Source organism: Botrytis cinerea, chromosome 1 (assembly GCF_000143535.2).
Source record: "Botrytis cinerea B05.10 chromosome 1, complete sequence".
NCBI lineage: Eukaryota > Fungi > Ascomycota > Leotiomycetes > Helotiales > Sclerotiniaceae > Botrytis > Botrytis cinerea.
This window is the reverse complement of record NC_037310.1, coordinates 2,387,139-2,407,266: the sequence shown is the minus strand read 5'-3', so window position 1 is coordinate 2,407,266 and position 20,128 is coordinate 2,387,139. Positions and strand designations below refer to the sequence as shown.

Sequence of the window (20,128 nt, the reverse complement as noted above, 5' to 3'; positions counted from 1 at the left end):
GAATAACCCGACCAAAGTGTATAGAAGGTTTGCATTTATCTACTCGACGCTCCAGATTAAGCAGGCGAAGGATGAAATGTCTATATCCTCTAAGAAAGTCCGACGCATAACTCCAGCGCGACGGCAAAAAACGAGACGTTAATGGAGCTCACCACCGCTCCAGCCTCATCCTGTTGTAGCTTCTCTAATACTGCATACTAATCAGCGATTGTGTCCTCGATGGCCTCTTGAATGACCTTCTCGATGGGCTTCTTGGTAGCTTCTCTGATTGCTTCCTTGATAGCCTCCTTGGTATCCTCCTGAATAACGTCCTTGATAGCCTCCTTGATAACCTCCTTGATAACCTCCTTGATAACCTCCTTGATAACGTCCTTGATAGCCTCCTTGATAGCCTCCTTGATAACCTTCTTGATAACTTCCTTGCGCTGCTTCTTGGGCTACACGCTCTTCTGCCAGTCTCTGTGCCTCTACTATTTCCGCCTCCAATTTCTGTGCTTCTCGCGCTTCTATTTCTAATCTCTCGGCCTCGAACGCTAAACCGCGGCACTCATCGCATTCGCCTCCTCCAACAATATCCATGTTCATATAAGGTTGCCAATACTCGTCATGTGAGCCTCCGCTCTTTACGTTCTCGCACTCATCCAACTTTTCGCGAACGTTGACAATCTTGCCATTGTTACCGTTGCACCAGCACGGTCCTCTGGTAACTATTGTTTTGCACATCTTGTGGTGGCCGGAATAGATGCCGGCAGGAAGATGTTGAATGCTTCGAGGCGGGTCTATTGGCGCGATTACTTGACTGATTCAAGTTAAACAATTGCACGACAAATGGCGTCGCGGAAATCTTACGGGAAGATCAAATCAGATAGGTATCTTCTGAAGTTGTGTCACTTGCCGGCGGAATGCTGATGAGAAGAGAGTAGTCCGTAAATGCCAGGTATCAGAACAGTTGGTAACAAGAATCCAATCTTATGGAAGATACTGTTGTGTTTGAATGTAAACGGGATCTTCGAATTGTATTGTAGGCTCTGGAGTGTGGGTTGCAGGTAGAAGGTCAGAAACCTTACACAGAAGGGAACGTGGTTACTTTTGTATCAAGATTGATATGCTCATACAGTCATCCCAAGACTTTTTCTTCCTCTTGAGAGTCATTATTATCGATTAAAATCGAATCGAATGTTTTGGTTTTTTTCAGTACTCAACTTGATCTCTTTAAACGGAATCATATTCCAATCTCCCAAAGAGTCATTACTGTGTCGAAAAGCAGTATTCACCGCACTGCAGTATCTTGCTGAATGCTAGTCAGCAGGAGCCATCATAACATAACATTATAGGCCTTGAAACGAGGTTTCAGGAGTAGTTCCATATTTGCGCCCCGTGTCAAAACACATACATACAAGAAAGTGGTGATAGGAAGTGCAGATGAGAAATGAGTAGGCTTGACTCTTGAGAGGTGAAGATCGTGTTATTGGTAGACTAGAAAGAGGAGAGAACTATATGCCAGTAAGAACGTATTTCGGCATCCATTTAGCTCATGATTGAGAGACGTAATCTCGAATTTATAGAGTAATATTTCTAATATTGCACGCCCGCTGGTAGGTTCATATCTACAAAACCACACGCGAAAACTATTGTACACACAAAATACAAAAGTAGAGATGGATAAGAGAATCTCTATAAACATACAAATTTTCTTCCGCATGATTTATCTAGTTGAGTTTGCCGAGACGGCTACTGAAACAGGTGATTTCTGCACAGATATTTCCTCATGCTCATCCTCGTCCACGTATTCCCACTCCTCGTCATCCTCTGTTCTCTGTCCAAAAATCACTGATAAAATTCTACTCCACAAGCCCTTCTTCTCCACCATTGCCAAAACAAGTACGACTGGTAAATGCCAAACACTTGCCCAGAAAAGCTTTTTCGCGCTTCCTTTTTGGCCCTCGTATTTCCAAAACCTGTAGGCCTCTCGCACCAACCATGCATTTACAGGCATGCTAGCTGCTGCGAATGTCCATTCAGTTACATTCGCATAGCAAAGACCGATGCATAGGGGTATGCATGCGATACTATATCTCAGAGCCACGCGACCATTCATGGCAGGATTTACCCAACATAACATTCTGTATCCGGCACCTTTATATTCTTCACGAATAGACCAGGATAAAGGCATGAAATGCGAAAGTTGCCATGCAAATAGCAATCCTGCTAACAGCCAACCTCCTGCACTATCTGGTCCAAGGAGTAGATCCTGCCATTCAGGTGTCGACGAAGAAGAAAGATGCGAGGATGTTTGTCCAGCTGCAGCAGTCCACCCCATCAATGGAGGAATACCTCCAACTATTGCACCGACCCAGGTATTAAACACTGTAACTCTTTTCAATGGCGTATAAACACCAGCATATAGCCCAATATTCAAAGCACCCAAAAATGCAGTGGTGGGATTAACCCCATAATATAAACCTCCTACCCCAACAACTCCACTCGCGATTGCGAAAAGTAAAGCCCCACCCGGCGAGATGAGTTTACGAACAAGAGGTCTATTTCGTGTTCGTGACATTTGCGCGTCGAATTTAGGTTCGTAAAGCATATTCAGGGTATTTGCGGAAGCGGCGCACAGGGCCGTACCGGTCGTGAGGAAGAGAAGGGTAAGGGTACTCAAACTGGGTGTTTCAAGAAGAGTCGAGGATAAGAGTGAAGGTACTGGGTATAATGTATAGGCTGAGCATGCGGTAAGAACGACGAGCATAGAAAGGCGGGGTTTGGTGAGCGATAAGAGGATGGATAATAGTCGTTTTATGGAGGATTGCGGGAGTGCACTCGCGCGGTCGGCATGGATCGTGGAGGCATTCTCAGGAAGGAATTCTTTATCGCCTTCTTGTTCAAGTGATTGCTTATGCCGCCTTCGTCGATGCGGTGGCAGGTTTTCTAATTGTGCAGTAGCCGGTATCGTAGATCTCTTCTCAATGCTTTCTTTTGCCCCGTCTACATCTTTCCTACTGAGTGAATCCACAGCAGTACTCATGCCACCCCTTCCTATATTCCCGAAGATGTCTCTATTTGCAAAGAAATATCCAGTCCCCAATCTTTGCACTATTGTTGTTTTCCTACCATTTGTATTCGAGAAATTCCTCTCAGCTCTTCGAATGCCCCTCAATTCCGTTCGCAGGGAACATGAAAGGCACACATTTCCCAGTCCATTTTGCCGTAGAGCACCAGCAAATATAGGAGACCGGACAATCATTGCGAGGGTGATTGTCGAGCTTCGAAAGCTCTTGATAAGAGTTGCGATGATGTGAGGATATAAACTTGCATGATTTCTCGGAAGTTACCGAACAATTTTCGGCATGGAAGTGATCGACCAATTAGATGGTGCTTATTTTGCGTGAGTATTCATATATGGAGGGTAGATGAACAAATTTCATACATATTGAAGAGATCAAAGTGCTGGAACACATTTGATATAGAAGGCCAAGTTCTTCAACGAAACTGTCCACCAGAAAGTGTTTGGAATCGATTCCCAGATAGTACTCATGATGATTGTCTAGGTCTCACACCGCCCGGCAGAATAGCTTCAAAAACATGCCCCGCAATCTGCTTATGACATGGATTGTGGGAGTGAAATCTAGATATTGTATTGCTTGTATTGTAACCCTTGACTACTTGCGATTCACAAACAGTTACTTTGAGCCTTGTAAAGAGCAAGAGGCTACAAAACTCAAGAGGCGTATGGAGCGTCTATTCCATATGAAGACATGTCAAGCCCGTATCCTATGTGATGATTATGATTCGCCCAAGTACTGGTAGTAACAGCTTCTCCAAGGAGATTAAAACACATAGCACACAGTTCAAAGCTTTCTTCTGGTAGTGATTCTCGGTTCCTTTACAAAGCCTTCCCTTCCCTTGAGAAGCAATCTTCTTTGGTGACATATAATACACATCTCTGTCTACAGTGGCCAATACACCTGCTAGAATGTCGCCCATTCCTTTTCACCAGTCCCTTCATAATTCATTATACTGTACACTCTCAACCCGGCCATTACCTTCGCATCTGTTTGAAGGATATAGTAGAACAGTCGAAGACAAGTTGTAATACCTATGCTGTGGCTGGAATTATATCGCCACTGTAGGCTTGTTTTCGAAGTTGGATATGAGGATTCGATTTCCTCATTCCCTCGGGTTATATACCTGCCACACTCACCACATTTCCCCCCAAACTTTTTACAATACCACTCCTAAGTTCTAATCTCTTCTCAATTTCGGAATCGGGCATGCCCTCAGACCTGTAAGCCAGTACTGTTCGAATAGTCGCAACGTCCAGGTATTTCCTTCCCTGAAATCCCTTCCTGCCGATTTTCTCGAAGTCCCTCTCTGCTTCTTCTGCTATTCTATATCTCGCTGTCAGAAGGGAAACCGCAGGATTACTTGCGGTCGGAAATATCGATTGCGAAGGTGTGGAAGCAGAGGGGATAAAATTGCTGCCGGATGTGACAGGATCTTGTGCTGAGGTTCGGTTGAATGTAGATGAATTGGAGAGAGTGGGCGAAGGTGTAACAGGACCGAGTTCACGAAGACGAGAATTAAGACCAATATCTGGATCGGATGCATCGAAACTTATTGCTATAAGACACTACGTTAGCAGGCGAATTCCTAACTCAAGACCTCTCAGAAGATGTCAACTTCGATTGAGGGGCTAGAAGTCGTTGATAGAAGATAACAAACATTGGTTCTTTTCAGATGAGGAGCTTGCCTCTGGATGAACAGCCGGCCCCAATTTTGCGGAAGGAGTTGGTTGAATTGGTTCTGCATTTGTGCGGGGAGATGAAGGCGGCGGGGTTCGAGTTGGGTATTTGCGTGCAGTGTTTGAAGCCGACAAAGAGGCTGCTTTAGAAGCTTTTGCTAGACTTTTTGATTGCGAAGCTCCCATCTTTCGAGTATTTCAGATTGCTTAAGGGAAAAAAAGATTGGTGGCAACGTTATTGGTGAAAATGAATAAGTGTATGAGAGCTTGATGATGTATTGATGAGCTTCAATGATTTCTGGGGAAGCTAGCTTAAACTTCAAGCCTGAATCGCAAGGTTAAGGCTATGATTGGCGTTAGGACTCCTTATCTTCGACCGCAACGAATGTTTCAACAGAGCTTACGCGGCATGAACTGTGTTTATATCTTCAAGTGAATTGTCCAAAATGCATCTCTCTCCTTTTCTTTTCTATGATGTATAGTCCATAGTGGTACTTTATCGTTTCTGAAGCAATGTTTGTGTTATGTTACATTTCGGTCTTTTGTATCACTATTCTTCATTCTGTGACGGCCTTTGCTGAACCTCAGTACCCTCTTTTCACATCTTTGGAGGCTATCAATTCTCACAACGCAGAAGGGAAATTGAACTTCTCTTCATCAGCACCTCATTATTTTGCATCAGTCTACGGACTTCTTCAACAATGGCCAAATACATTCTTTCCGAGTGGGCATAGTATTGTGCCGTGTGAGATACCCCCTCTCACAAAAGTGTACCATGGCCGGAGAGATGGCGAATCTCTACCTGAAAGTCCAGAATGGGTTTCTTTCGACATGTGAGTATATTTCCATTTTTTGTTCTTCGTTTAGCAACCGTTTCCCCCTGAATAGACACCAAATTGGTTTTCCGGTGAGCTTATAATCTCAACCTGTGAGTGCGGCGTCCAGAGGGACTGCTTCCAGAAAAAGAAGAAGGGGAAAAACGACAAATCTCTGAATGATGTAGTTGAATGAAGGAGAGTTTCCGGAACGAATTGAAATGTTCAAGTCTTGCAATGCCGATGAAAGATTCGTCTTTCTGCTAGCTCGTTTGAATAGGTGAGGTTAGGCGGAGGTTTCATGTAACTACATTTCGCTTTCATTGGAAAACCAATCTAAATAGCTTCTGGTGTTATAATCATCGTCATACGCTCCATTCTGAATCCGTCAAATACAAATGATGCTAGGTTAGATAATTTACTGACCATGCTCCAGTGAAATGGCCTATGGGATTATGGGTTCTACAAGAAATTCCCATCTTCTCACATTTCAGACTACTCGCACAGCAAGATGCGTTTATTTTGACGGAGAATCCGCTACACTCATGGGAAAAGGTCGAATGGATACACAAATGCTCCACATCTACGGCAATGTAACTGGCCCAGATCCTAATGGACACTTTGGACCAGGCTTGGTACAAGAGTATGATAGGGCAAAAGGCCTCTGCTCCTGGGTTCGCGAACGAGGTCTCGGTGGAAGAGGTTGGGGAGTTGAAGGATTTGTGAGAATGAATGCTGGATTCGAGATGATCTGGTGTGATTTTGAGAGCGAAACCTTAAGATTAGTGGAGCATTTGAATGTTACAGCTCCTTTACTCCCCCCAAACGCACCAGAGAATATATATGAACAGAAAGAAGCGGATCTCACATCCTACCTTCCACTACCATCTAGAACAACTCGGCCGCCGCAATCTACATCTACAAAGAACCCCACTGAAAATAATCCTGCCATGCCACCAAACTTCAGACATGATTCTGAGAGAGAACCGTTTCTTCGAAGTCAAGGCTGGGGTTGGTTCACGAGCGCCTCTGCTCATTACGGATCTTCTGGACAAGGACCCGGACTGGGCGAAAACAGAGTCAAACTGTTAACATGTGGAATCCTGAACTATTACTCTCCCAAATTTGAGAGTCAAGCAAAGGCGCGAAGTTTAGTAGAGAGGGAGACATTGAACTTGACAAGTGAAGGGTTCTGGAGAGCTGATCTGGAGGACGAAAACGCAAGAATGACTGCGTTGAACGCTTTGATGCGAAGGAGAAGATCTCATAATTTAGACGATATCAGTACAGATGAAGCAGCAATGATGAAAGTGGACTCGGAAAAAGTTCTCGAGAATCTTCTCAGCCAATCTTCGCATTGTACCGGTATTGACTGGACAACTATGACCAACGGAATTGTTCAAACCTACGCTTCTCCACTAGCTCAACTTCTTCAAACGCTGCAGACTTATTCGTCAGTTCCGCCTACCAATAAATCAGTAGAAAGAAAATGGATCACATCCATTCGGGACCAGACTCACTCCTTTCTTCTTCCCTTCCTCGAATATCCGTCTCCCAAAGAGAACCCTTCAATCTGGAAACGAGACTCCAATCTCTTCCAAATCACCCATTCTCGCTGTCACTACCACCACACACGGCTTCTCTCTCCTTCCTTGGGTATCTACCTATCACCCGAAGAAAAGTCTCTCAAGTGGGCCGTCGAAGAAACCCAAGCCGGAATCTGCAATATCCTAATCGATATTGGATTTTCCATTGAAAATATCTGGAACTCAACCTTTCAACAACCTTCTCCAAACTCAAAAGACGCATCCATTTCCTCTAGTGAAAATAAAAAAGAAACCCTCCGCTGGATCCACGGTATCCAAGAACTAATGGCCTGGCTGGGCTGGGCCGGTGAATGGACCAGCTGTGAAAAGAAATGTGCAGCGGATGAAAAATGCTATATCCCCATGTGGCCTATGTTAGGGAGAGGTAATGGACCGATTCGACATCCGCCGCCTGGACATCGATATGGAGATCGACCTGAGCCAGACGATGGATATCATCGGCCGCCTGGTAGAGGAGATGATAGACCAGGTGGATATCGGCCCGGAAGACCTGGATGGGGAATTGACGAGACGGATTTGTGGAAACCGAGATGTGTGGGTGTTAATTATATTATGGGGGATCTGAGATAGTGGAACGGTCGCAGAGAGGATGTAAATTGTTTATCTTTATATATCTATTTCTTGCGCTTGCATAAATACCATATTCGATGAAAGATGAACGAGAAAGAGGATGAATTCTGAAAGGTTCGGTAATCCAGAGGTTCAGAAAGTATATACATGCCATGCTGATGCGATTCATATCTCACTACTCGGAACTTATCATCCCCTGTAAACCAAACCATACCATCATCTGCTTCACTACCAACTAAACCCTACCTCAACTCGGCTGTACATCAAATAGTGAATATCTCTCTTTAATAAATCCATATCCCGCGCCTGGGCTCCTATATCATAATCATTTCTACGTCCACCAATATTATGATTAGCTGGTACAGAGGTTAGGATGTGCAACTTGACTTCTAACCAGCTGAGAAGCCCTATGATCAAAAATTGCAAGACAAAAAAAAACGAAAAAATATAGCCACAAGCCTTCGGGCTTTTCAGAAGTCTCGCACTTACCTTTTTGTCTGCTGAGGTGTAGTGAATTGATAGTTTGAACCTTACATGACTTGGTCAATATGAATTCTAGTCACTGGGAATAAAAGCTTGGCACTATGTGTATATGTCATTTCTTTAAGATCAATGCAACGCTGCAACGCTCATCTCAGAACTCCCTGCTCCTCGTGCTAATCGCAACAACCTCAAATTTCAAAGTATTTCTACCAACTTGCATGTCCGCCATCCATCCTCAGATCCGCGCCTACAAGATATAGTCAGTGATTCGTCCTAAAAGTAAAACCAAAATTCAAAAGTAACATACCAGTCATGAAGCTACTAGCATCACTAACCAAAAACACCGCCGCCCCTCGGTATTCTTCTGGGGCACTCAATCTCCCCAACATATTCTGTTTGGGCCAGTCTGTCCTCCTCTCTGGGAATTTCTTGAAGAGTTCCTCTACCATGGCTGTCACTATATAACCCGGAGAAATGGTATTGACTCGGATACTGTGTTCACCCCATTCGCTAGCCAAATTTCGCGCCAGCTGTAGAACTGCGGATTTCGATGCATTGTAAGCTGGACATATGAGGCCCTAAAGATCACGAGTTAGTAGTGATATCAAGTCGAACAGAAGGGGAAGACGAACTCGATTGGCAACAGTTCCACTCATGCTGGCAATAAGCACTATGCTTCCCCCGTTACCGAATTTCACCATTTGTTTTGCCACCGCCTGTGCTGTCATAAAAACACCGGTTACGTTAACGCTCATCATTAGATCAACATCTTCTGCTGAGTATTCTAGAGCTGGAGTTTCTTGTTGAATTCCAGCTGCTGCTATCAGGCCATCCATTCGTCCCTCTTTCTGAGCAATCTCCTCAACTATAGAATTGAGGCCCTCGACATCTCGTACGTCGATGCGGCGATATGAGAGCGATGTACCGAGTTCTTCCTTTGCGCGCTGTGCGATGCGATCGAAATCCGGAGAGGGGGTGTCGAGACGGTCAAGGGCATATACTATGCTATTTTGTTAGATGAAACAATTCAATCTCGATATATTCTTGAATTGCAATCGAAATTGCATACCTTTAGCACCGGCCTCCAATAATGCTTCCGCTTGTACCAACCCCAATCCTCTACCTGCCCCAGAAACACACACCACTTTATCGACCAAACTGAATTCGGGTAGACGTTTTCTGGTACCTAGATATGTTGAGGGCTGACCACTCTTGAGTGCTGCACTTTCGGCATCGGGTGCAGGCGGTGGTTGACGCGCTTGAGATGGCGGACTTAAGAGGCGTGGGAGGACAGAGAAGGTGCGCGTGAGGGGACGAGGATGGGATTGGAGATATCTGAACGAGACACGATGAACATTGCGAAGGGCAGGCATGACTCCAGTAGCTCTAGGGCTGGTTGATAGTTGAGAAGAGAAGGCCGCGTAACTGTGTGTTATATGATTAAGCGGTACAGGCCTAGAAAATTAGAAGAACACTGGTTGAAGAACGAGCTGTATGTAAAGCCTGCCTTAAACAACACCTTTTAAGCAATTGTAGGAGCCAATGCTTATTCAGAGGATTCACAAAGCATCTCGGATCCATGCATGGCCGGGGCATGTAGCAATCGATATCATCTTTGCAGGGAAAGGCCATAACGAGCCATTTGATTTAGCCCCAGTGACATAATCATGGTTCTTTGTGTGTTGACGCTCCATGAGCCAATGCTTCTAATTGGAAGCGGGTTAATGGCAATAAGCCTATCAAATCATCTAGAACTTCAAGAACATGGTCACAGAAGGGGCACAAGACGTGAGTGGTTGATTTTAGATGTCTAGAGCTTGGGGTAAATGTGCTTCCCCCCACGGCCCACCTTTTAGTCTTTCTCCGCATTCTTAGCCGGACTGCTGGATTAAGTAATCCGGGAACGAAGGATGTGGCATCCTGCAAGGGATTGATATACATTTGACATCGGGATACCTTCCCTAGTTTTTAAGTGCATAGTACGTGCTTTGGTTGGCAAGCTTCAAGCAATGATTCTAGATGACTAGCTCGAGATGCCGAGGTATTGCAACTTTGATCAATGCTGAGAACCGCCCGCCAAGTACAATTGGTCAAAGAGAGTGTCATTTTATATAGGCGATTTGTCTAGAATAACATCCTCTCCTTCAGCTTGTCATTTTCCACGATGTCCTGTTCTTTGCTCAGAAACTCTGGAATATCCCAGGTGCAATTTATGTACCTGCCAGCCAACCATTCTCTTCTCTCTTGAGACAAAAAGCACATTGAATCACCCGCAACTTCCGGATCATCTCTCAAGACTGTTTTCACAAATTAGCAAGCAGCCTTCAATTATTTAGCACCTTATTAGCTGTGGAAAATACAATCTACCTTCGTGAAGATATGCCGGTAACTTCTTGGCCATATCTGTATTAACGGCACCAGGATGCACACTATATGCTAGCAATCCTTGTTCTGCGTACTCCGTCATTGCGAATTCTGTCAATCTCAATAATGCGAACTTCGAGGTTTGGTATCCGCTGGCTCCAGGTCGTAACGAGTTCGCTCCAGTACTGGCTACATTGATAATTGTCTTGAGTCCATCCTTCAGCATCAAGGGAAGAAAACCACGGGTCATCCAATATACCCCACGTATGTTGACTTCAAATGTCTGCCACCAGTCTTCATGGTCTGACTCAGTTATTGATTGACTGGCTGCTAAATATCCCGCATTATTGATCAAGATATCCAATCTCCCGAAAGTCTTCTCAACCTCCTGGACTGCGTCTTTAACGCTTTGGTGATTGAGTAAGTCAAGCTTGATCAGCAAGACTTTTGGGGAGGTCTTTCCTGCCGCCTTTGCTGCCTCTTGGATTTCTGTCTCGAGCATGGAGAGATCCGATCTTGCACCGACGGCAATCCCTTCAGCTCCAGCTTTTGCGAATGATATAGCTGTAGCTCTGCCAACACCTTTCGAAGCACCTGTTATGAAAACTATGTGTTTGCTGTGGTCGGACTTGGTCGCGGAGTCGATTGCGGGGTAGGTAGTTTTGTGCAGAGTGGCTGTGAAGTTTTGGCCTGGTTCTTATTAGATATGGATGCAGCAGTGGATTAAGAGCTTTACCATTTGGAAGAGGAACAGGTGGATACGACATTTCTACCTTGCGTCTTGATATCCGCGATACAAATCACAACGAGGGGTATGAGATAGGAAAGAGAAGGATGGAATGAAAAGCAATACTTAGTCAGAGATACTTGTAAGAAACCCTTGTAGAGTTACGACAGCATGCAGAATGACCGATGTTACTTCCGCATCGTTCCGATGTATCAAGGCCATCTGTACTCACATTATTGATTGATCAATGGCTCCTGGCTATTATGGTATAAACGACCCCAAAAGGCGACAGTCAAAGATAATAATGATTACATAAGCGATATACTTTGCTAGGCCAAACCAAACCTCCCACATTATAACACATCACAACACCTACATAACACCTATATAACATGCGTGACATGGTAAGGTTAGAGGATACAGCAGTATTCACACCAATCTAAATATTTGAGGCTATTTTGCAAGTGCAGTTAGCCTCTCTACATAACTTCAATTTCACGTCTAGTCATCGTTTACATTCAGCCATCCATTTCTCCAATGATTTGATATCGTTACTCGTATTGCTAAATCGTATGGCATGGTATTACAGTATTCCTCAGAATCGCTTGTAGTTGAGCGATTCCCAAAGCGTACAATGTTCTCTTAGGATTCGTTTGTCTTCGCAAAGTGCTTTGTTCTCATGGCCTTTTTTGTAGAAATGCTATCTGTGAGGGATCTGCGCGCTGGAAAAAATCTACACCTCGATCGAAAGTCGAATTACATCGCTCAGATGGCAAACCCAATGGAACCCTTTGAAGACAAGAAAAGGCAGCTAGGCCTTGAACGCAGCGCTATGTGGGGCCCTCACTGGGATCGTCGATTTAACGCAAACCCTCAATGGAGGTGGTTGTCTAAACTATGGCAAAGAGAGGATCTTGAACCACTAACGCAAGTGGGACACTTTGACTTTTATCCATATCCTCAGAAGTGGCAAGACTATGTTAACGCCGTGAAGTAAAAGCCTGGTATTCTACCATCCTTTCAGGAAGACAACAACAATACCATTCATCCTAATATATTGGATCCGGGCAGACAGTTAATCCGTCAATCCAATGGTCCTTTTCCTGTATACAACATAGGGATGAACCCGCAACGACAAGGTTGGTTTATCGCCACACACAAATCTCTAGATGCCAGGAATCGGTTTCCCGGTGCACGAAACGTGGCAGGCCCTCATCAAAATGCGAATTTCCAAGGTGTATTGTTAGGAGTCTTTGTGGGCTTTCGTAGAGTGAAAAGGGATAGGTGGAATCCATGGTGGTGGGAAGTTGTTTACGCGAGATTAGATAAGAGGGGTCGAGCCATACTACATGCTTATGACTACAACTACCTTGGCATGCCGTTAACAGCTGTGAAAAAAGGTAAAGGTACGTCTTGGAAGTGTAGGACGAATGATATTATATGGGTGGAGGCTCTTGAAGATATGACTATGCAGGAGAGGACACAATGGGTAGGGGATCAAGTCAGCCGGCCAGCTGCTAGCTATCACACTCATTGCAAAGATTTCAACGAGCTGAGATGTGCATTTGATCTTCCTCCATTCTATTTCTAAGGCATGGCTATTAAAGTGGAAGGTATCAATTGTACTGGAGAATATCTGTCAATGATTTTCAGTCAAGGGATACCTCTCGCTTGATCAGACAGCTTGACCAAAATCATACCACTCATGCTTCGTAAGCAAAACAAATGGCATCCAAAAGCCATTGAGCACTGTAGCAATAGCACACAAGTACTTCACTATCCAATATTGTAAATTTTCTAGGAAACAAATAGAAAATAAATTTATTGGTCAGAGTTATAAATCAGTTCCAAGATGTAAGGTTCAAGATAAAGAGAGACCTAAAAGGTATCAAAAGAAAATTTGATTGTTCAATCTATAAGCAATAAGCAATTAACCGTGAAAGTATGAAACATATCGGTGCTTCTTTTAACATTCTCAGAATGAGCTGCATAGAGAAGAGTTGGCTTGATACCTCTCTATCACAAGTGTCCACTATTAGCCTTCAAGATTTATCATACAACACGTCCGCCACAGACTCTCTCAATAACTATTCGAGAAAATGAAAGTTTGTGCAAAACGTGAACAATAACAAATGCAGGCAAGCTGTAGCCAAAATCAGTATTTTTGAAAATGTTTCCTAGAAGATGACATGCATCTTACGATGTTGAGGTATAATTCTTGGAATGTCGAAGGGGGCAGTCCTTTGAGTAGAGAGTTATATGATAGTGAGTTCTTGAACTTGACTGTTCGAAACCCATCCATCCCCATGTCCTATAATATAAGTAGTTATTTTCTAAAACGATTCTTAATGATAGAGTGATTCTTTATAGTTTAGTGAAAACAACACTCATTCTGCATAGCGGAAATATAACAAGCTCACTCCCATTCCCCTACAATAAAAATAAGAAAACCCACACAAATTCTCAAAAACTAATATTAACCTTCTAGGAAGTGTATCTATCCAGAGATCCCAAAATTATGCAAAACTAGTCCAAAAATCAGGATGAGCAAAAGTAATATAGTAGGTGTAATAGCTCGAGTTAACCAGCTATCAAGCCTACTATTGAGAGATTCTTGACAGTTTGAATTCATATACCCCTCGATCATTTCTGGTGTGGACGTACATTGCCCCACTTCTAAGATAGTTTTGCGGGGGGGAGATCTATGTTTTCACTTCTGCATCTTCACTTGAGTTCATTTGCTCATGAAGCTTAACGCTTAGGTACGTTCTGTTTTTTGGAACTATGTGTGATTAATTTGATTTCATTATTTCTATTTATGATGCTTAAGTTTCTTGGTAAATTTAATGCCATTGCGTAAACATGAAATTGCCATAAACTGTCTTATTGACTTGACTGTTTTGGAGTGATGGAGAAGTCTACATGTCAGAGTTCACTAGCACTAACTTCTATTATCTAAATCATTACTTTAACTTGAGTGATTAATGAGAGAGGCTGTATTAGGGCTTTTATTCTCAAATCATGTATGTCAAAAGTGTCTAAGAACCAGACAAATTTATAGGAAATTCTCCAAACATTTACTGTGAATCTATGGAATCTAATTTGTGAAAAATTCCTCTCAAAGACTCACTTTAGATCATTTATATGAACAAAAAACACTTTCCTTTCAAACAAAAAAACTCATCAACGATCAGGACAAACATGAAGAAGATTGAGATTTCTCTAGTTTCAACATCAAAACAACATATCTCCCCATAATTCACTTTCCCCAACAAAAATCTTTGTAGGAGGTTTTCATCTGATCTTTCTAGATTGAAATATTGATCTCGGAACTAAAAAGTCTCCCGAGCCCGGAGACCGAGCCCTAGCCTTGTTTTCCCCAGTTGAGGTATTTAGGTAGAAAAAGGAATAGCATAATCCTCAATCCAAGTAAAACGGAATCAGAAAACAAGCTCACATCAAATATGAATAGATTCATAAACAAAGTTTCTTGCCATCAAAGTTTATTTTCCCCCAAACCCTCCACCAGCTGTTTCTTCTTTATTGCCAGGTCCAAGTTTGCTTTCGCCAGCAACGAACTCGAAATTCAAACTCCAACTATCAAGCCTACTATACAAGTCTTCATGGCTTCATCACCATGATACTCCTCAACACTATGGCCACAGACCCTCTCAATGGCACCTCAGTCCCTCTGGATCATATTGATCCAATCGTCCAGCATCCAAGCGATCGATGTGAATCTCGGGAAATGAGAGCGAGTAACATGAGAAATCTTTGCACAATGATATATCATTCTTCAATCTCGGCATTGGGGAATAACCCACACCTATCAAGCCTACTATACGAGTTTTCATTGTTCCTATCCTGAGGCGCTCTGTGTTTCTCTTGAAAATCGTATGTCTATCCTTTGTCAATCTTTTCCATTACACACAAACTGATTTTCCGCATGCGGCTTCAGCTATCAAGCCTACTATACTTCCGTTGGTACCTTGGAGGCTGTCGAGGTCTGGTGCTTGGTCTAACTTGCGCCAGACCAAGCACCAGAGTTGAGCGAACATCTCAAGGTGCTTCGTCGCCCCAAGGAACGCATGCAGAGGGACCTCGCCTGGACGCAACATAGTCCATACATTGGGAGACGCTCTGACTGATGGCAAGCAAAGTTGGGAGGCTTTCACGAAGATGATGTGGCGGCAATTGTTGTTATGGTATGTACTTCTTTTCGTCACTATGAGATTACAAAATTTCAGTAACTGACTTCAAGCTTTCTTAGGAAATACCTAGGGGAGAACCACAAACTGAAGGATGTCAATTCAAAGGCTTAATACCAATTCAAAAACCTGATAGCAGCCTTCGAGACGAGCAATAAATGCAAATGGATCATTGGCGGCATTATCAAGCACAGGAAGTGGTGGAGAAATGTGGGACTGAACAATCATGTGAAAACAATTAGAATGAATAAAGGGCTCAGGAGGATTATATATAGTATCTCTCACCACAATCGCAACTCCCTCAAACTTCAGACTATGGATATACCTAAAATACGTAAGCATGAAGCAGCCGGTAAATGTCAGATACTGAAACTTACTATGGTGGCCCCATACAAAATTAAGCGAGATTTCATCATCAAACTGCATCTAGCTTGCTCCTCCTATTTGCATCTTTTCTGAATTCTCTTCCGCATCGAGATCGATAAACTTCTCTGGTATGGTAAGTCCTTTGCTTGGAGCACGCATGTTATTATGAGTTAGAATCAGTGATCCTGTTCTTCTATCTTTAAATACCAACGCTTCTAAAGTAACCAATATATATATACAAGCTCGCATCATGAGACTTTTCAAAGAACCCCGCGCAAACCCAATACCACAAGCTTGCACACTGCAGAAAAGAAACGAGAAGTCTAGACTAGCTGCGAAAGCCTACAGATATCAAAGACCATCTGCTTTACGTAGCAGCCTATCCCCAGAAGAACAGCAAGCACAAACCACGATCCCGCAGCCGCAGCCGCAATCCACCAGCTCTCATCCACAAAACAGGGATTTAGCTTACGATTATCGGGGATACCTAGAGATATTTTGGTGAGTTTAGTGAGATGAAAGAGTAGACCATGAGATGCAAGTGTGGCAGAGTTATGAAGCTTTGACGGTGTCTGCGGCTTTCAACCTCTTGGATTCACTCCGTGGTGATTAATTCCAATGTGTTGAATTTCGCTGTATAGTGCTCATTTGGTTCTAATTTCCGAGAGATGTATATAGAATGCACCAGATGAGCCTCGGGGCTAGATTAAGTGAATGATGTGAAGGATTCTCGGGGAAAGTCGCAGGTGCATTAGTCGCTCATGTACAGACGGTGTTGGAGTAAATAGTCTATACGACTGATTAGATGCCCATCTTGATTTCCGTAAACTATTCTTGGCACGCTTACCCCGCCGTGTCAGCCTTGCATAGATATGTTATCGAACCCTGGAGGTGCATAAGCAGCATAGCCGACATGTGCAGCTATCCAGTCAGTACCAAAGATCTGGGTCATCACTCGCCTCCGCATGCATCACCTGTGTTTGCAGCGAATCCTAGCAAGGACGCTTCTGTTACAATTCAGAATTCTATTGATCATCACATTCAGAGGATATTGCAAAGATTGAAGTATAAAGCATTTCTAGAATACTATATTACACATGGGAATTCCCACCATATTCGAGCATTCGCGCGACTCGTGAACTAAAGTTACAAAGTACAGGAGAGTCAATGGAACATCCTCATGGAGAAAACAGGGAGTTCGAAAACATCAACTATAGAAGTAAAGCAATTGAACCACCATCCGCGTCTAACTCCTTTTCTAGTCATCACCATGTATCGTCTTTCGTCCGAATTCGTAAAAGCATTAAATATCATAACGTGTACCAAGCGGTCAGTTCTATCATAGCCCAGTTCGAAAAGTTCAAGTCGAGGTCTAGAGTGACGTAGGTAAGAATGAGAAAGGTGCCTAGTCAATTTTCTCGTTCTCTCTATAGGCTAGAGTTGGCAATATAGCGTCCTCGTCACCCTTTTCCATCGTCATCATAGAGCTGAGGATAAGACTTAGCATTGATCAAGGGAGCGGAAATGGAAAAATGGATGAGAATGTGAGTACTTACACAGGATCACCACGAGAGTTAGCAAGAGCAGTTTGCTCGCTGGAAGAGTTCAAAGGTGCTCCAGAGCGGCCAGTAGCACGGGTTGTGAAACGTGAACGGGTAGCAACAGAAAGAAATTCCCCAAGTGCCTTGCGGCGAGCAATGAGTTGATCCATCCAGTCTTTTGGCTTTGGACTGCCATTCTCAGTGTAATTTGAAGGGTTTTGCATCCGAGCAATCATCTCTGGGTGCATATCAATCTCTGCCTTTTGATTATCGAAAGAGCGAGCCTTGAAGATCTTTTGAACGATTTGCCAGCAGCAAATAAGATTCCCGACCCAGATAGCAACTGAAGATTCGCGAATGTACCAAAGTTGATAAGTCGTTGTCATTGGGCTAGAGAAATTGTAATATCTAATGCACGGGTCAGTGTTCCATCAAAAGTTGAAGCTTGGGAACAACTTACTTGTTCAAGATGGCTGCAAGAATTGTGAAGACAGCGAGAGAAAAGACGCCCATCAAGATAGCTTTGCGCATAGGTGGAAGACGTGCAATGTAGAACATCCAGAGTGGAATGAGGATCAAACCAAAATCAGAACTGATATTGAAAACCATCTGGACGATTGAATAATGCTGGTATGTCGCACATTGTTCATCTTGAACGGGAACTGCCCAGTATTGTTTAAATGGACGACAGACACCAACGTAGTAGACAAACATGATTACAACGTAGCCAACAGCAATGTACCCCATGAGGATCTTGAGTGCCATTTGCAAATTTGGAAGATTGCGACTTGGAAGGAGTTAGCCTTAAACGTGTGCTGAAAATAGAACAAATGATGAACTTACCAAAGACGCCACAAGAAGAGCCAAATGCAGATCTTGACGCACCAGGTGGAAGCAAGCATACATTGTTCAAGCGGAATGACAATGATAGAGCCATAAATTCGCGAAGCCACGTCGTCGGGGTCGGCCATAATTGAAGCCAGCTGGTCTGGGGGGAACAAATTGGTTTCATAACGAGCAGAAACATTGATCAAAATCAAGAGGACTGTGTAGAAGCACTGCAGGCTTGTTAGATATAAGTTGTAAAAAGGCGCAACGTACGGATGATCAATACAACTTACCATTGTGACACACATGAGCCAATCTTCAAATCTCATCTTAGCCATGACCCAGGTAGCATTGAGGCTATAATAAACAACCGTGTCAGTCAAACCATGACATTGAGACCCAAATATCTGAAGCAGATTCGAGAAGGGTAGGTGATTGTACTTACATGCGGAAACCGAACAAGATGAAAGAAGGAATCACAAAACCGATAGTATTATGGAGGAGCTCGGAGTTTGATGGAGAAACATCCCCACGAGGAAATATCAGAGGAGCCATCTTACTCTCAGGTCCAGACAACTTGTGTTTTGTGGTGACTGGTTGTTATGATTATACACTGACTGAAGAGAGTTGGTTGTTGTCTTTGATAGAAGGAAAGTTTTCAGAGAGAAAACTTCTTCAATGGAAAGGTAACAACTCGGAGATGGAAGAGAAAGGAAGTCGAAGATGAGAAAGAATCAGTTGAATGTGAACTTGAATGTGAATATGTAAATTCTGCCCCTCTCGGTGAATATCTTCCTACAATCCCCAGATTGACGCTAGTACCAACTTTAAATTTGACACTCCGGCTCTTCATGAAGTCGGCTGAGGGGAGGGGAAACACCAACATTCAAAGAGAGAAGAAGAGGAATAGAGAATGAATGTTTTTTTAAAAAGAGACAAATATCATCTGAAGAAGAAGTTTCTCAAACCCACAAGATGAAATTTGAGGTCTCACAACCTTATCCGATCTTGTCCTACTCGTGCATACATCTATATCGAATCTTCAGCGCTGGGCTCTTTGGATGGCCAAGCAAGCAAGCAATCAAGCAAGCATATACAATCTCGGACTCGAGACCTAAAGCTGCAAGCTGCCATCTTACTCCCACGTTGAGCAACAGACAATCTTAATGATGTTGTTATGCAGCCCTACACGCTCCAGTTCAAGCTACCCCTCCCGTTCTTCAAGTTCTTAGAGTTCTCCGGAAAGTTACCATACCATTGCTGACCGGTTCAACGATTTTTTTCTAGGATTTGCGCCACCAGTTGAGATGCGAATCATACCCTTTTCGACTTCACAGAATCTAACTCTTGATCATCGAGCGGGAAATTGCATATTTTGCCAGGTTGCTATCCATGAATCATACGTTGAAGCTTGGCACAGCCGTGAAACATATCAAGACCAATACTGCAATGGTGCAGTAGTTGTGTAAGAAGAATATGCAGCTACCCGCAATAAGTGAGTTCTTTGGTGATTGTAGCGAGAGTCGTTGCTGACACACAAAAGACATTGTTGTCATCTTTAGCAAGAGCGATTCTGCAAGGCAAGGGCATAGTATCTAGATCCGCGAAAGTCACATACCTCTACATGCTTTTTTTTACATCACCAAGCAAGCCTCTAGGTTCGCATTGCAGCGATCTACGAGACACAAAAAGATCCGATTAAGTGGAAGACAGAGTCTGACAACGATCAAAACCTGGGGAGCTGGTAGAGCTTGTACTCTCTGGCACTACATGACTCCGATACAGTAGCGCTGCTCTGGATCGCCGACCTGGTGGACCAAGTTACGGGATACCGATGATCCGAGACTGGCATCCGGACTGCTCCTAAATTTGTCAAAT

General features: G+C 43.5%; 8 protein-coding genes across 9 annotated transcripts; 2 read left to right on the top strand and 6 right to left on the bottom strand.

Annotated features, from left to right (window-relative positions):
- Positions 1–29: 29 nt before the first annotated feature.
- Positions 30–1,029, bottom strand: BCIN_01g06890 (hypothetical protein). 2 transcript variants are annotated; one of them, XM_024690651.1, is made up of 3 exons: positions 850–1,029; positions 345–799; positions 30–284 (listed from the first exon to the last, which is right to left on the bottom strand). In XM_024690651.1, the coding sequence occupies exons 2-3, from the start codon at positions 721–723 to the stop codon at positions 202–204; spliced, it is 462 nt and encodes a 153-aa protein (XP_024546419.1). In that variant the 5' UTR covers positions 724–799; positions 850–1,029; the 3' UTR covers positions 30–201. The 2 variants fall into 2 exon arrangements, with proteins under 2 accessions (XP_024546419.1, XP_024546420.1); XM_024690650.1 differs by having other exon boundaries at positions 30–799.
- Positions 1,030–1,454: 425 nt separating this feature from the next.
- Bccox10 lies at positions 1,455–3,498 on the bottom strand. Its single transcript, XM_001561159.2, has one exon. The coding sequence runs from the start codon at positions 3,242–3,244 to the stop codon at positions 1,706–1,708; it is 1,539 nt and encodes a 512-aa protein (XP_001561209.2). The 5' UTR covers positions 3,245–3,498; the 3' UTR covers positions 1,455–1,705.
- A 115-nt stretch (positions 3,499–3,613) lies between these two features.
- Positions 3,614–5,073, bottom strand: BCIN_01g06870 (hypothetical protein). Its single transcript, XM_001561161.2, has 2 exons — positions 4,723–5,073; positions 3,614–4,620 (listed from the first exon to the last, which is right to left on the bottom strand). The coding sequence occupies exons 1-2, from the start codon at positions 4,925–4,927 to the stop codon at positions 4,181–4,183; spliced, it is 645 nt and encodes a 214-aa protein (XP_001561211.1). The 5' UTR covers positions 4,928–5,073; the 3' UTR covers positions 3,614–4,180.
- Positions 5,074–5,175: 102 nt separating this feature from the next.
- BCIN_01g06860 (hypothetical protein) lies at positions 5,176–8,031 on the top strand. The gene is made up of 2 exons (XM_024690649.1): positions 5,176–5,574; positions 5,993–8,031. Exons 1-2 carry the CDS (start codon positions 5,255–5,257, stop codon positions 7,731–7,733), a joined length of 2,061 nt encoding a protein of 686 aa, XP_024546418.1. The 5' UTR covers positions 5,176–5,254; the 3' UTR covers positions 7,734–8,031.
- Positions 8,032–8,273: 242 nt separating this feature from the next.
- BCIN_01g06850 (hypothetical protein) lies at positions 8,274–9,805 on the bottom strand. Its single transcript, XM_001561163.2, has 4 exons — positions 9,286–9,805; positions 8,849–9,216; positions 8,524–8,794; positions 8,274–8,463 (listed from the first exon to the last, which is right to left on the bottom strand). The coding sequence occupies exons 1-4, from the start codon at positions 9,587–9,589 to the stop codon at positions 8,423–8,425; spliced, it is 984 nt and encodes a 327-aa protein (XP_001561213.1). The 5' UTR covers positions 9,590–9,805; the 3' UTR covers positions 8,274–8,422.
- Positions 9,806–10,209: 404 nt separating this feature from the next.
- Positions 10,210–11,562, bottom strand: BCIN_01g06840 (hypothetical protein). Its single transcript, XM_024690648.1, has 3 exons — positions 11,317–11,562; positions 10,584–11,270; positions 10,210–10,513 (listed from the first exon to the last, which is right to left on the bottom strand). The coding sequence occupies exons 1-3, from the start codon at positions 11,345–11,347 to the stop codon at positions 10,341–10,343; spliced, it is 891 nt and encodes a 296-aa protein (XP_024546417.1). The 5' UTR covers positions 11,348–11,562; the 3' UTR covers positions 10,210–10,340.
- Positions 11,563–12,330: 768 nt separating this feature from the next.
- On the top strand, positions 12,331–13,171 carry BCIN_01g06830 (hypothetical protein). Its single transcript, XM_001561165.2, has one exon. It carries the CDS (start codon positions 12,428–12,430, stop codon positions 12,896–12,898), a length of 471 nt encoding a protein of 156 aa, XP_001561215.2. The 5' UTR covers positions 12,331–12,427; the 3' UTR covers positions 12,899–13,171.
- Positions 13,172–16,933: 3,762 nt separating this feature from the next.
- Positions 16,934–18,946, bottom strand: BCIN_01g06820 (hypothetical protein). Its single transcript, XM_001561168.2, has 6 exons — positions 18,696–18,946; positions 18,544–18,607; positions 18,266–18,480; positions 17,883–18,209; positions 17,438–17,830; positions 16,934–17,368 (listed from the first exon to the last, which is right to left on the bottom strand). Exons 1-6 carry the CDS (start codon positions 18,803–18,805, stop codon positions 17,287–17,289), a joined length of 1,191 nt encoding a protein of 396 aa, XP_001561218.1. The 5' UTR covers positions 18,806–18,946; the 3' UTR covers positions 16,934–17,286.
- Between the last annotated feature and the right edge of the window lie 1,182 nt (positions 18,947–20,128).